We start from the raw sequence: 9421 nt of genomic DNA, 5'->3' as shown, positions 1-9421 counted from the left end.
GCTGCTTGGCCTGCTGTGTTCATCCAGCTCTACACCTTGTTATCTCAGATTCTCCAGCATCTGCAGTTCCTACTATCTCTGCACATCCCATTTGTTTCTTCTTCTTTCTCTTGAAGACTGGGAATTGCACCTAGGGATTTTGCTTTTCAAATCCTTTTTTGAACTTTGTTCCTTAATCATGTGAAGCTTTTTCAGCATCAATTGCCAGTGGATTATTATAGAGTTGGCAGGAAAAGACCATCATTTCAGGTAAGGGCCTCTGGGCTCTCTGTGGCTGACAACTTGCAAATATTCCGCTTCAAGAAACTGCAGTAATTCAAAGTGTGCTTCTGCATTCCCACCTGAACTTCAAACTCCCAAATTGAAGACATTTCGGTAAAATGACGGCTTTGGGGCTATCTATCTAAAATCTGGAGTAATAAAAGTTTACGAAAATTTTAAGAAGTCCAACATAGGGAGTATGGGCAATTCAATCATATTCACAATTCTATTTCTTCATGTTAGCTGGTTTTGTTTGGAATGAGACGAGTTTGCAGCCATGAGCCAAGTCCAGCAGTATAAAGGTAGATGCCAAATGTCTTAATTTTCCCAGGTTTACCAAGTACTCAACGAATGCGGATACAAATGGAAAAATAACCCATTGCACTCTTTAACTTCCTGTGAAATTACTTGAACTGTCCTTCAGTATTCTCAAAACCAAGCTGAAAATAACCATGTGGTTGGGTCTGTATGTGTCACTGAGGACCTGGTATTCACATGGGAGATGAATTTGAGATGTGCTGTTTGTGGGTCTACTTAAGCAAGTCCAGCTGCTGGCACTGCGCATCGGAAAATGGAAACTGCAGTCAAAAGGTCAATATTTAATGATTAGCAACTGTAAACCTTACAACTTCACTAATTCAACAGCTGACTTATTAACCCTGAGAGAGATGCATTGAGCAATTTCCAGTCCTGGGTCTAACCACGCACTGCATTGATAAAATTAGCACTAGGCCATTTGCAAAAGCTCTTAAAAGCCCATTGTTTGCATCTCTGCAACTTGGTGCCGGTGAACCTTGTCTCCTTTGCTGAGCTCTGCGGGGATTCATAGGAGTAATACCTTTCTGTGAATGTATGTCCTTTCTCTCTTACTCAGTGTAACTGTGAGATGCTTCTGTTGTTGTCTTTAATGCATTCCTGTATGTCATGCGTTTCTATACATTTACTGTGTAGCAGAATGTGCCTGACATCACTGTCACTGCCTATAGCTGATTCTTGTATTAAACAACACATTCCCATTCCTACATTGTATAACTGGAAGGTCAGTGGTGTCTTGCATTAAAGGGATAATAATTAAGTCAAAATGTCAGTGCAGAATTCCAGACGGATGTGGTGTGAAAGTGCTGGTTATTCCTGGTGTTTTGGGTAGCTTGGGGAATAGGGTTGGGGGTTGGAGCAAATTTTTTTGAGGGTAGGGAGGATACAGAGATTCAGTTTTGATCTTAACTGCTGCCGGAAGTGGTGTGGTTTTTTTCTTGAAAGGGTTAACCCCCTGACTTTGGACATGTCTTTGTTTAGGAGGCTTCAAAATTCGCCACAAGACTGTGTCTGTGTGAGAGTGTTTCTGGGGAACACAGTTTGTCTCCATTTATCGGGTAGGTTTATTTATTGGGCCAAGTAACCTTGGAAGCTAAGCCTGACTCTCCTGCAGATACCCCACCAAAGTATGAGCAATCCAGAATACCATCCCTCAATAAACCAGAGAGATGCATGGCACTGGGTTATCTGGGGCATCTGTGGACGATATTGGAGCTGAGACATGTTTATACAAAAAGCAGGATTTCTCCAGGATTTACTGTAATCAAAACAATCATTGGTAGTCCAGGGTTCAGGCAACTGATGTTTGTTCTAGACTGCACTGCTCTGATAATACTGCAAAAGATGTAATGTGACAGAAAGCTAGCATCTCACACCCATCAGTATTTACAGTCCACCTTCAAAAGCTTAGCAGTCCTTTCATTACTGTCCTGGTACTTTGCAAATATTCATTCCTTCACGGCAGTGCTCCCAAAATCCTCATCTGCTGTGCTGGCATAAATTTCAAACCCATTTCATTTTTAACAGCGATGACAAGATTAGCTGAAGGTGGGGGGGTTAGATTCAGCTGTTAACCTGCTGTCACTGAGTGTAACACTCAGTTCTTGGGTATTCCTTGAAATGCCTATTCACAACCTCCTCAGAACAGGTTTCCATCCTTTGCTGACTCAAAGTGCAGAAGGGCAGGTGTTCTCCTGAGGGAGAAGTTTAAACTTGTGAACAGAGTGCAAACGAGGTCTCCTCGAATCCTTTTGGTTTGCAAGTCGTTCCTCCTGGTAAAGTGTTTGTTTGTTCTTTGCCCTGGTTGCAGTTTGATCTCCAGGATGCTGCAAAGGGACCCGAAGAAGAGGGCGTCCCTGGAGGAGATCGAGGGTCATCCGTGGCTCCAAGGCGTTGACCCTTCTCCGGCCAAGAAGCTGAGCCTACCCCTCACTTCCTACAAGAGCCTTTCCGAGGAAGAGCATGAAATAATCATTCAGGCAATGGAATGTGGCAACATCGCACAGAGGGAGCTGATCCAAGAGTGAGTAGATCTGTTATAATGCTTTGGAGACATCTGTTGGGAGAGGTCAGTGTTAATGACCAAGGGGAAGCAGTTTAAAATGTACCTTATCCAGCACCCCAAACACGCCTGCATGTCTGGATATTTTCAATTAAACAAAGCCTGGAGCTGGGTTTTACAGATAACTGTTTCCTCAGTCCATTGTTTACGTGTTTGAGCTTTTACAATCCAAATCCCACCTTGTTTAAGTCGATGTCTTACTCAGTGCGTACCTCTTCCTTTTCCTTGGTGGAGCCAGATAAAGCACCTCCCTGGCCATCACAGGGAAGTCCGCCAGTGGTTTGGCTCTGCATGTACCGTCAGGTTGGACACTTGCGCGGAACATAGCAGCCAGACTGAATTCCCTGCAAACGTACCTGTTGGAGGCAGACCGCTGTACGTGGGAAGGGAGGAGAAGGAGCTGCCGATCAAAGCCTGTGATCGGATTGGAGCTCAGAGGTACTGCTCGTCCTGCTTGTAAAGCCGTCGAACGTTTTTCAGCCCATGTGTAGTCTGGTTTGAGTCTGAATGCAGTGTGTGGGTACACCATAACAAAGCTGGGAGCCAGATTCCAAGGCAGTCCGACTGAGACCTCTCTCTGATGAGGCTGTCATGCTCTTCTTGGTAAGAGCTAACATATTCCTCAATTAACTGCTCAGTGAATTGTTAGGTTAATGAAGCCTTGAACAAAATGTTCAGCAGGTGTGATTTTTTTTTGACAAGGGAAGAATAGACATGATGCAGCTTCTTGGATAGAACTGGACCTTACTGATGCTGAGATGTTTTTACAAAGTGGGGTTTGGGGTTGGCGGGGAGAGCTCAGAAACAAGTCAAGTGGGATTTGAGTAAAACCGAACTATTTAATTAAGATGCATGTTAATTCATTGTAAAAATTAACGGGAGTAAATGGGACAATTTAAATGAGGCATGTGGAATGAAATGGGTAGGTGGGTGAAGATTAAGATTCAATGCCCAGCTTCAGGTGCCCTTGAGTATTGTATTTGAATGGATTTCTCAGTTGTGTATAAGTGGCATTGCCATCTGTCTCTCATCAGTCTGCAGCAGGAGAGGTGAGAGTTTGAGTGCTGGTTGGTGCCTAAATAGTGATGATCTAGCAGATGGCTGCAAACTGCATCAACCATTAGGCCTCACTATTAGAAACAATAACGGATTGATAATGTTGGATCATCTCTTGGACCTTATTAGTGTCGGTAACATTAGTCGCACTTTACAGCTCAGTAACCAAGGCCTCTTGATAGCTTCTCAGGATGACATCATGCCTTTTGGGAAGGGGACAGTGAAGATTTATTTCAGCTTTGTATAATTCATTAGTCCACTTAGCCAGAAATCACGACCTTGTCATTTAATCTTTACCAGATATTGCACCATCAATAAGGATGATATCATAGCTAATTTTAGTTCATGATGCCACCTGGTGCTTTTGGAGAGTACTGCAAGGTCACATCTAAACAATTGCAATTCTAGCTCAAATAATAGCATTTTACTTCAGAAACGTGTGTGAAAACTAAAGGCTCAATTGCAGCATCATTTGCACTGGAAAAGATCCTATCCAGACTAATTAATCAGGCTAAAAACATATAAACATGTAACATACTCCCCACACTGTGTAATGCAATGACTTTTTTACTGAAGCTGAGTGTGCCTTAGTTCATATTCGTCAGATTAAGGGAAAATGCAGCATTTGTTGGTAGATTAATGTGTGCTGCTGATGGACTCCTGATTTAATATTGCCTGCCTGAGCTGTACTTCCTCTTTGCCTCCACCAAAAGCTTTATTCCAACTTTTGTAAACTTCAGGCTGAAGCACTCCAATGATCTCCTCACCAACTTATAACACTGCACCCAAGCTTCCACTGTTCTTGGCCTATTCCACACCTAAATCCCTACGATAGGCTGCCATCCAGTTCCAAAGAAGATCAGGTTCCCAATTTCAGAGGATGTTGTTGGAGGTTTAATTAGCTGTGTTCATATTTACAAATTAAGGACTGTTTTGCATTGTTTTCCTTCTTGGAGCTGCAGGTTATTATCAGGGTCTCTGGGTTAATAGTCCAGCGATAATACCACCAGGCCGATGTGTACTGGCGTGGTTACATTGGTTTTGCAGGTTCCTGAAATAACCCCATGAACGCCAGTATCCCGTCAGCAAGTCACCCTTTATTTACACATGTACGGTACGTGACACTAAGTCCGCTATCTCAGAGCTGGCTCCTAGACCGAGAAGAACTCCTGACACTCCTGTTTATATCTGTCATCCAGGGCTCCCTGATTGGACCAGGTTAACAGCCCCAATCGGGGAACTCACCTGCCTGACATCACGACAGTTCCCTTCCCTGAAATGAGACCAATGAGCCAATTGGTTGGTTGTGACAATTCAGCGGCTTTCATTGCCATTTTATCTGGTGTTAGGTTTCAAATTTGATTCCACCCTGTGTTGGCTTTCACACGAGCTCCCTCTATTCCAGCAGAATGGCACCCATTCCTGTCTATTAAACTAATCTCTGATCGTACGTACTTTGGAAAAGAAACTGATTGGAGTGAGGTTAAAGCTAAATAATAGTTTAGGCTGGCGATTTTTCACTCAGCAGTCTTATGACTTTTGTTGTAGGGCTCTGGAAGCGGATAAATACAATCACATCACAGCCAGCTACTTCCTGCTGGCGGAGAGAATACTGAGGGAGAAGCAGGAAAAGCACACCCAGAGCCGGAACCTTAATCTGGACTATAACTGGAGCACCCACGTCCAATGCAGGTAACAGATTGGGAAACCCTTTAACTTCAGTTTGAGCACTCCTGCAGCTGGATTATAAAGTATGCGGTGTTTTTATTGGTTATCAAGGCCAAATGGCTTTTGACCAGTACCTTCATCCCATGAGGAGGCAAACAACGAACTGACCCAACCGAAGGGCTAGCAGTGTTCACATGTTCAATTTATGTAGCAGTACTGCTCCATATCACAGCCATTGATAGTGTTTCAAATCCTTGACTTGCATATAGTTGACAGGCCTCCTGATAGAGTTAGGATTTATTCACCCGATACACACAGCGCTAAGGGCAACTCTTTCCAAACCTCCCACTTCGAGGATCAAGTGAGTGAGAGCTGAGCAGAACTCGAGCTGGCCTCAGTTGTCAGGACATAAAGGACAGCTTGGATACCCCAGAACACCATTTGAAAAATGACAGGAGTATGCTGTTTGGCCCCTTGAGCCTACTGTGCTATTCAGCAGGATAATGGCTGATCCCTGGACTGGACTAGAGCATGGCGGGGCAGGGGGTGAGAAAGATTAGGCCGCTCCATCACTGCTTCTTACCAAGACTCCATCTCTTTAGAGCTGAGCCATGTGGCCGGCTGTCCTTTGGTAAAGCTACTTTATGTATTGTCAGGATGTATCTCCACGTTGGTAGCTGCACCTGGTATTAGAGTGTGTCAAATCTTTTGAAGGTGGTTTTAATCTCCCTTTAACAAGCTGAATGTGAGCGCATGGGACAGGACCCACCCTTGTTTCAGCCGCATGCTGTTAAATAGTTGGGTGGTTGACACAGGCAGTGAGACATTTTGTATTGGTATCATGGGAGGCATTTATTTGATTTTTAAGGTTTATTAAGGGATAGGGAGATGTAGTGTGTGCTCAGCAAGGCTTGGAATAACCCCAATGCACCTGTCACTGATTGATTGTATTTAAAATGCAGAACTTTCGTTCTCTTACTGTAACATCCTCAGAATTTTATTGCGTTGCAAATTGCAACTCAAACTGCGAAAGGTCAGGTCGTGCGCATCTCGGTGGATGTATGACTTTGCAGATTCTTTATATGTACACTTTCTCTTTTCAGGCCATCGCTGTCAACAGCGGCAAACAGCTTTGTGGATGCCACTGACAGTAGTCCCTTGCCTGAAATGCACAATGGGTTTTCAATAAAGCACTCTACTCCGACCACAGTCCAGAGAAAACAACCGGAAGCTGAGCAGAAGGATGCGGAGGAGGAGGAGGAGATGGGAAACACTAAAGACATTGCGAAAGTTGTGACTAATGCCCAGGATAGTTCTGTGACACCATCGCCAATGAGAGTTCTACTACGCTCGTCATTGGAAACCTCTGTCATGCCAAAGAACATGCCCGTCCTCCAACAGATTTGTGAAGAAGACGAAGATGAAGAGGAGGAAGAAGATGCAGAGATGGAGATCAAAGCTACACCTTTGCCAAACATGATGCAAGTTCCATGCGCCGGTACTAATCAGCAAACCTCGGGCTGCCCCAGCAAAGACACCGAGATGGACGGCAACAAACTCTTTCACGAGATGTGGAGCTGCCAGCGGGAAAGTGGGGTGATGAACTCCTCAGTTGAAGTGCCAGGGTCAGTGGGGCCACTCTGCTGCAGCAGGTGGGCTGGGAAAAGTGAGCCGCTCTCCAGTTACTTTGCGAACCGGCCGATCAACCTCATGAATGAGAGCAACAACAACAGCACCAGCAAAGGTATCATCAGAGCTCCTGTAGACATTAGCGACATCAGTGTTCAGAAGGCCCACCCTTGCCCGCACTCTCAGCAATGTCCGGCCAGCCTAGACTCTAGAGTTACTGAGTCCATAGTGTGTAGCACTGACTTGGCCAAGGACAAACTGCAGGGGCTACAAAAATGCGAGGGCCCGAGTGTGGAAAGTCCAAAGCACCTGATTGACTGGATGGCTGAGAACAGTGGGTTGGCAAACGACAATGCAAGCATTGACAGCAGTGCAGACCCTGTGAATAAATTTGATTCTACCCGGTCAAAAAACATAAACATTAGGGACCGGATTCTGCAAATCCCACTCTGTGAGAAAGCCCTTTCCTTTAAGATCAAACCGAACTCTAAAGAAAACCTCCTCTCCTTTGGACAGTTCAACTGTTGTCATGTAATTTAGTTTTTTTTTAAGAAAAGAAAAATTATATAGTTTGTGTGTGTCTACACACAATCGTTGTAAATATGTATCATCTTTTACAGACTAGGGGGTACGGCATTAGAAAGGAAGGATATTTAAGGTTGGTCTCTGTCTGCACTCCCAAAGTGGGGAGCTCTGTCTGTCGTGAATGTATGTTGGAAGCCAGTGATTTCCTGACTTGTCTGTTTAGATGGTGGGACTCTCACCAATAATTGATCCATAGACCCAGCTCCCCACCTGAAGTGCGAAATTGGAAAAATAACCCTTTAATTCTCATAACGGAATAACGGGTATAAAGTAAAATACAATTTGGTGCTTCTTTCTGAGTTGGAAGAAAGTTCAAAGTAGTTCTCCGTTCTTTGTACCATCCTTCGCTGCTGTACCACGTTGGAACATAAATGGGTAGTCATGCGGTGATTATACCCTTTTTAGGCACAGACCCAGTATCCCACGTTCAAATTTCCAGATTAGTTCACTGTTATCTTGAGAACCCGTTAGTTGATGAGACTCAGTGTTTGGGGAATTTCCTCACGTACATTATATGACAGCATACTGTAGACATCTGCCCTGGTGCAGTTAACTGAAGTGTGTACATAATAGTGTACTTCCTTCATTGTCACCTTTATATTAAAAAAAATCTAGTGTTCGCAGATTAATTTTCACAGGTCTGTTTTATTACCTGTATAAGAAGTGTGACTTTTAAGTGTATAGTGTGTGTTCCTCTTCCTTCTATTGTAAATGCTAATCCTTCATTGTACATATCGCACTGTTAGCTCTGGAAGCTGCCCTGCACTAACATGTGAATATGAAATAGTAATTTTCCCAAAATAGTACATATTTTTAAATACTGTAAAGTACAACATTGTAATTTGTTTGTCCACCTCTTAAACCTAAGATAAATTCATGAAAGATTGTGGAAAAATTATGCCTCTTTATTAGGTATATACCATCCTAAAATAGGATGGCATGGCAAAGTTCACACATGAGCCGAGTGAAATGCACAATTGGAGCGCTACTCCCCACTTTCCCAGTAAGCTATACCAGCTATTGGATACGTTCCCCAGTCACTGTTATAAGCGATTAAGGAATTATGTCCTCTCACTTACTGCAGTCCTTTCTAGGACATCCAAGAGGCTGTCTTGATGAATTTGAATCTTGCATCTTAGTTGTTGTGTGACTGGTTGTAGAAGTAGCCCATGGGCTGCAAGATCTTCTAAGTGACTGTTCCAAATTGACTGTCAGCCAGCACCTTGTTAGAAAGACCACACAGTGTTAAAGTAGCAATATCCCATCCACCACCATTTTCTTCCATCTGGGTCTGCTTGTCCTTTAATTTTTCCTTTAAATTACTTTTTTCCACAAATAAAAGATGTGGCCATGGGTACACACTAGTTATGCCTGTCCTTTACTGGGGTATGTGGAATACTCTTGGTTCCAGTCCTGAACCCCTGCAACCACCACCCCGCCCATCCCATTTTCTGTTTCTCCCTCGCCATCTCCCGCGTCAGCACTCCTGCAATCTCTTCCCCTTTTCATCAACCGAAATCTCCACATGTTAACAGGAAGGTAATTCAGCGGGAGTGGGATGGAAATTCACCTGATTTACCCACGTTCCATGCAAGCTTGCGGATAGTGCCCAACTTGTCTCCCGTTGTCCATATCAACCCTTGACTAGGGAGGAAATGATTCATCCTGGCTTATACTGCTGAAGGCCTTTCTGATAGAAGGTGTATGTAGTTAAGAGCAGGATTGAGTTTTCTTGTAATGCTGACCATTCCCTCTCCTCAGTGGCTCAGTAGTCTTACACACTAAGATTCTGATGGACTCCAAAACCGTAAAGAGCAGTCACTTTGAGTTGTTGTAGAAAATAGA

At 43.9% G+C, this 9421-nt stretch overlaps 1 protein-coding gene across 1 annotated transcript; it reads left to right on the top strand.

Annotated features, from left to right (window-relative positions):
- Positions 1–1535: 1535 nt before the first annotated feature.
- Positions 1536–8199, top strand: snrkb (SNF related kinase b). The gene is made up of 4 exons (XM_020523943.2): positions 1536–1634; positions 2387–2599; positions 5243–5386; positions 6466–8199. The coding sequence occupies exons 2-4, from the start codon at positions 2400–2402 to the stop codon at positions 7529–7531; spliced, it is 1410 nt and encodes a 469-aa protein (XP_020379532.2). The 5' UTR covers positions 1536–1634; positions 2387–2399; the 3' UTR covers positions 7532–8199.
- Positions 8200–9421: the final 1222 nt, after the last annotated feature.

This window comes from Rhincodon typus, chromosome 15, assembly GCF_021869965.1.
Source record: "Rhincodon typus isolate 14 chromosome 15, sRhiTyp1.1, whole genome shotgun sequence".
In the NCBI taxonomy this organism is placed as follows: domain Eukaryota; kingdom Metazoa; phylum Chordata; class Chondrichthyes; order Orectolobiformes; family Rhincodontidae; genus Rhincodon; species Rhincodon typus.
The sequence above is the reverse complement of the archived record's forward strand: the minus strand, read 5'-3'. Positions and strand labels throughout refer to the sequence as shown.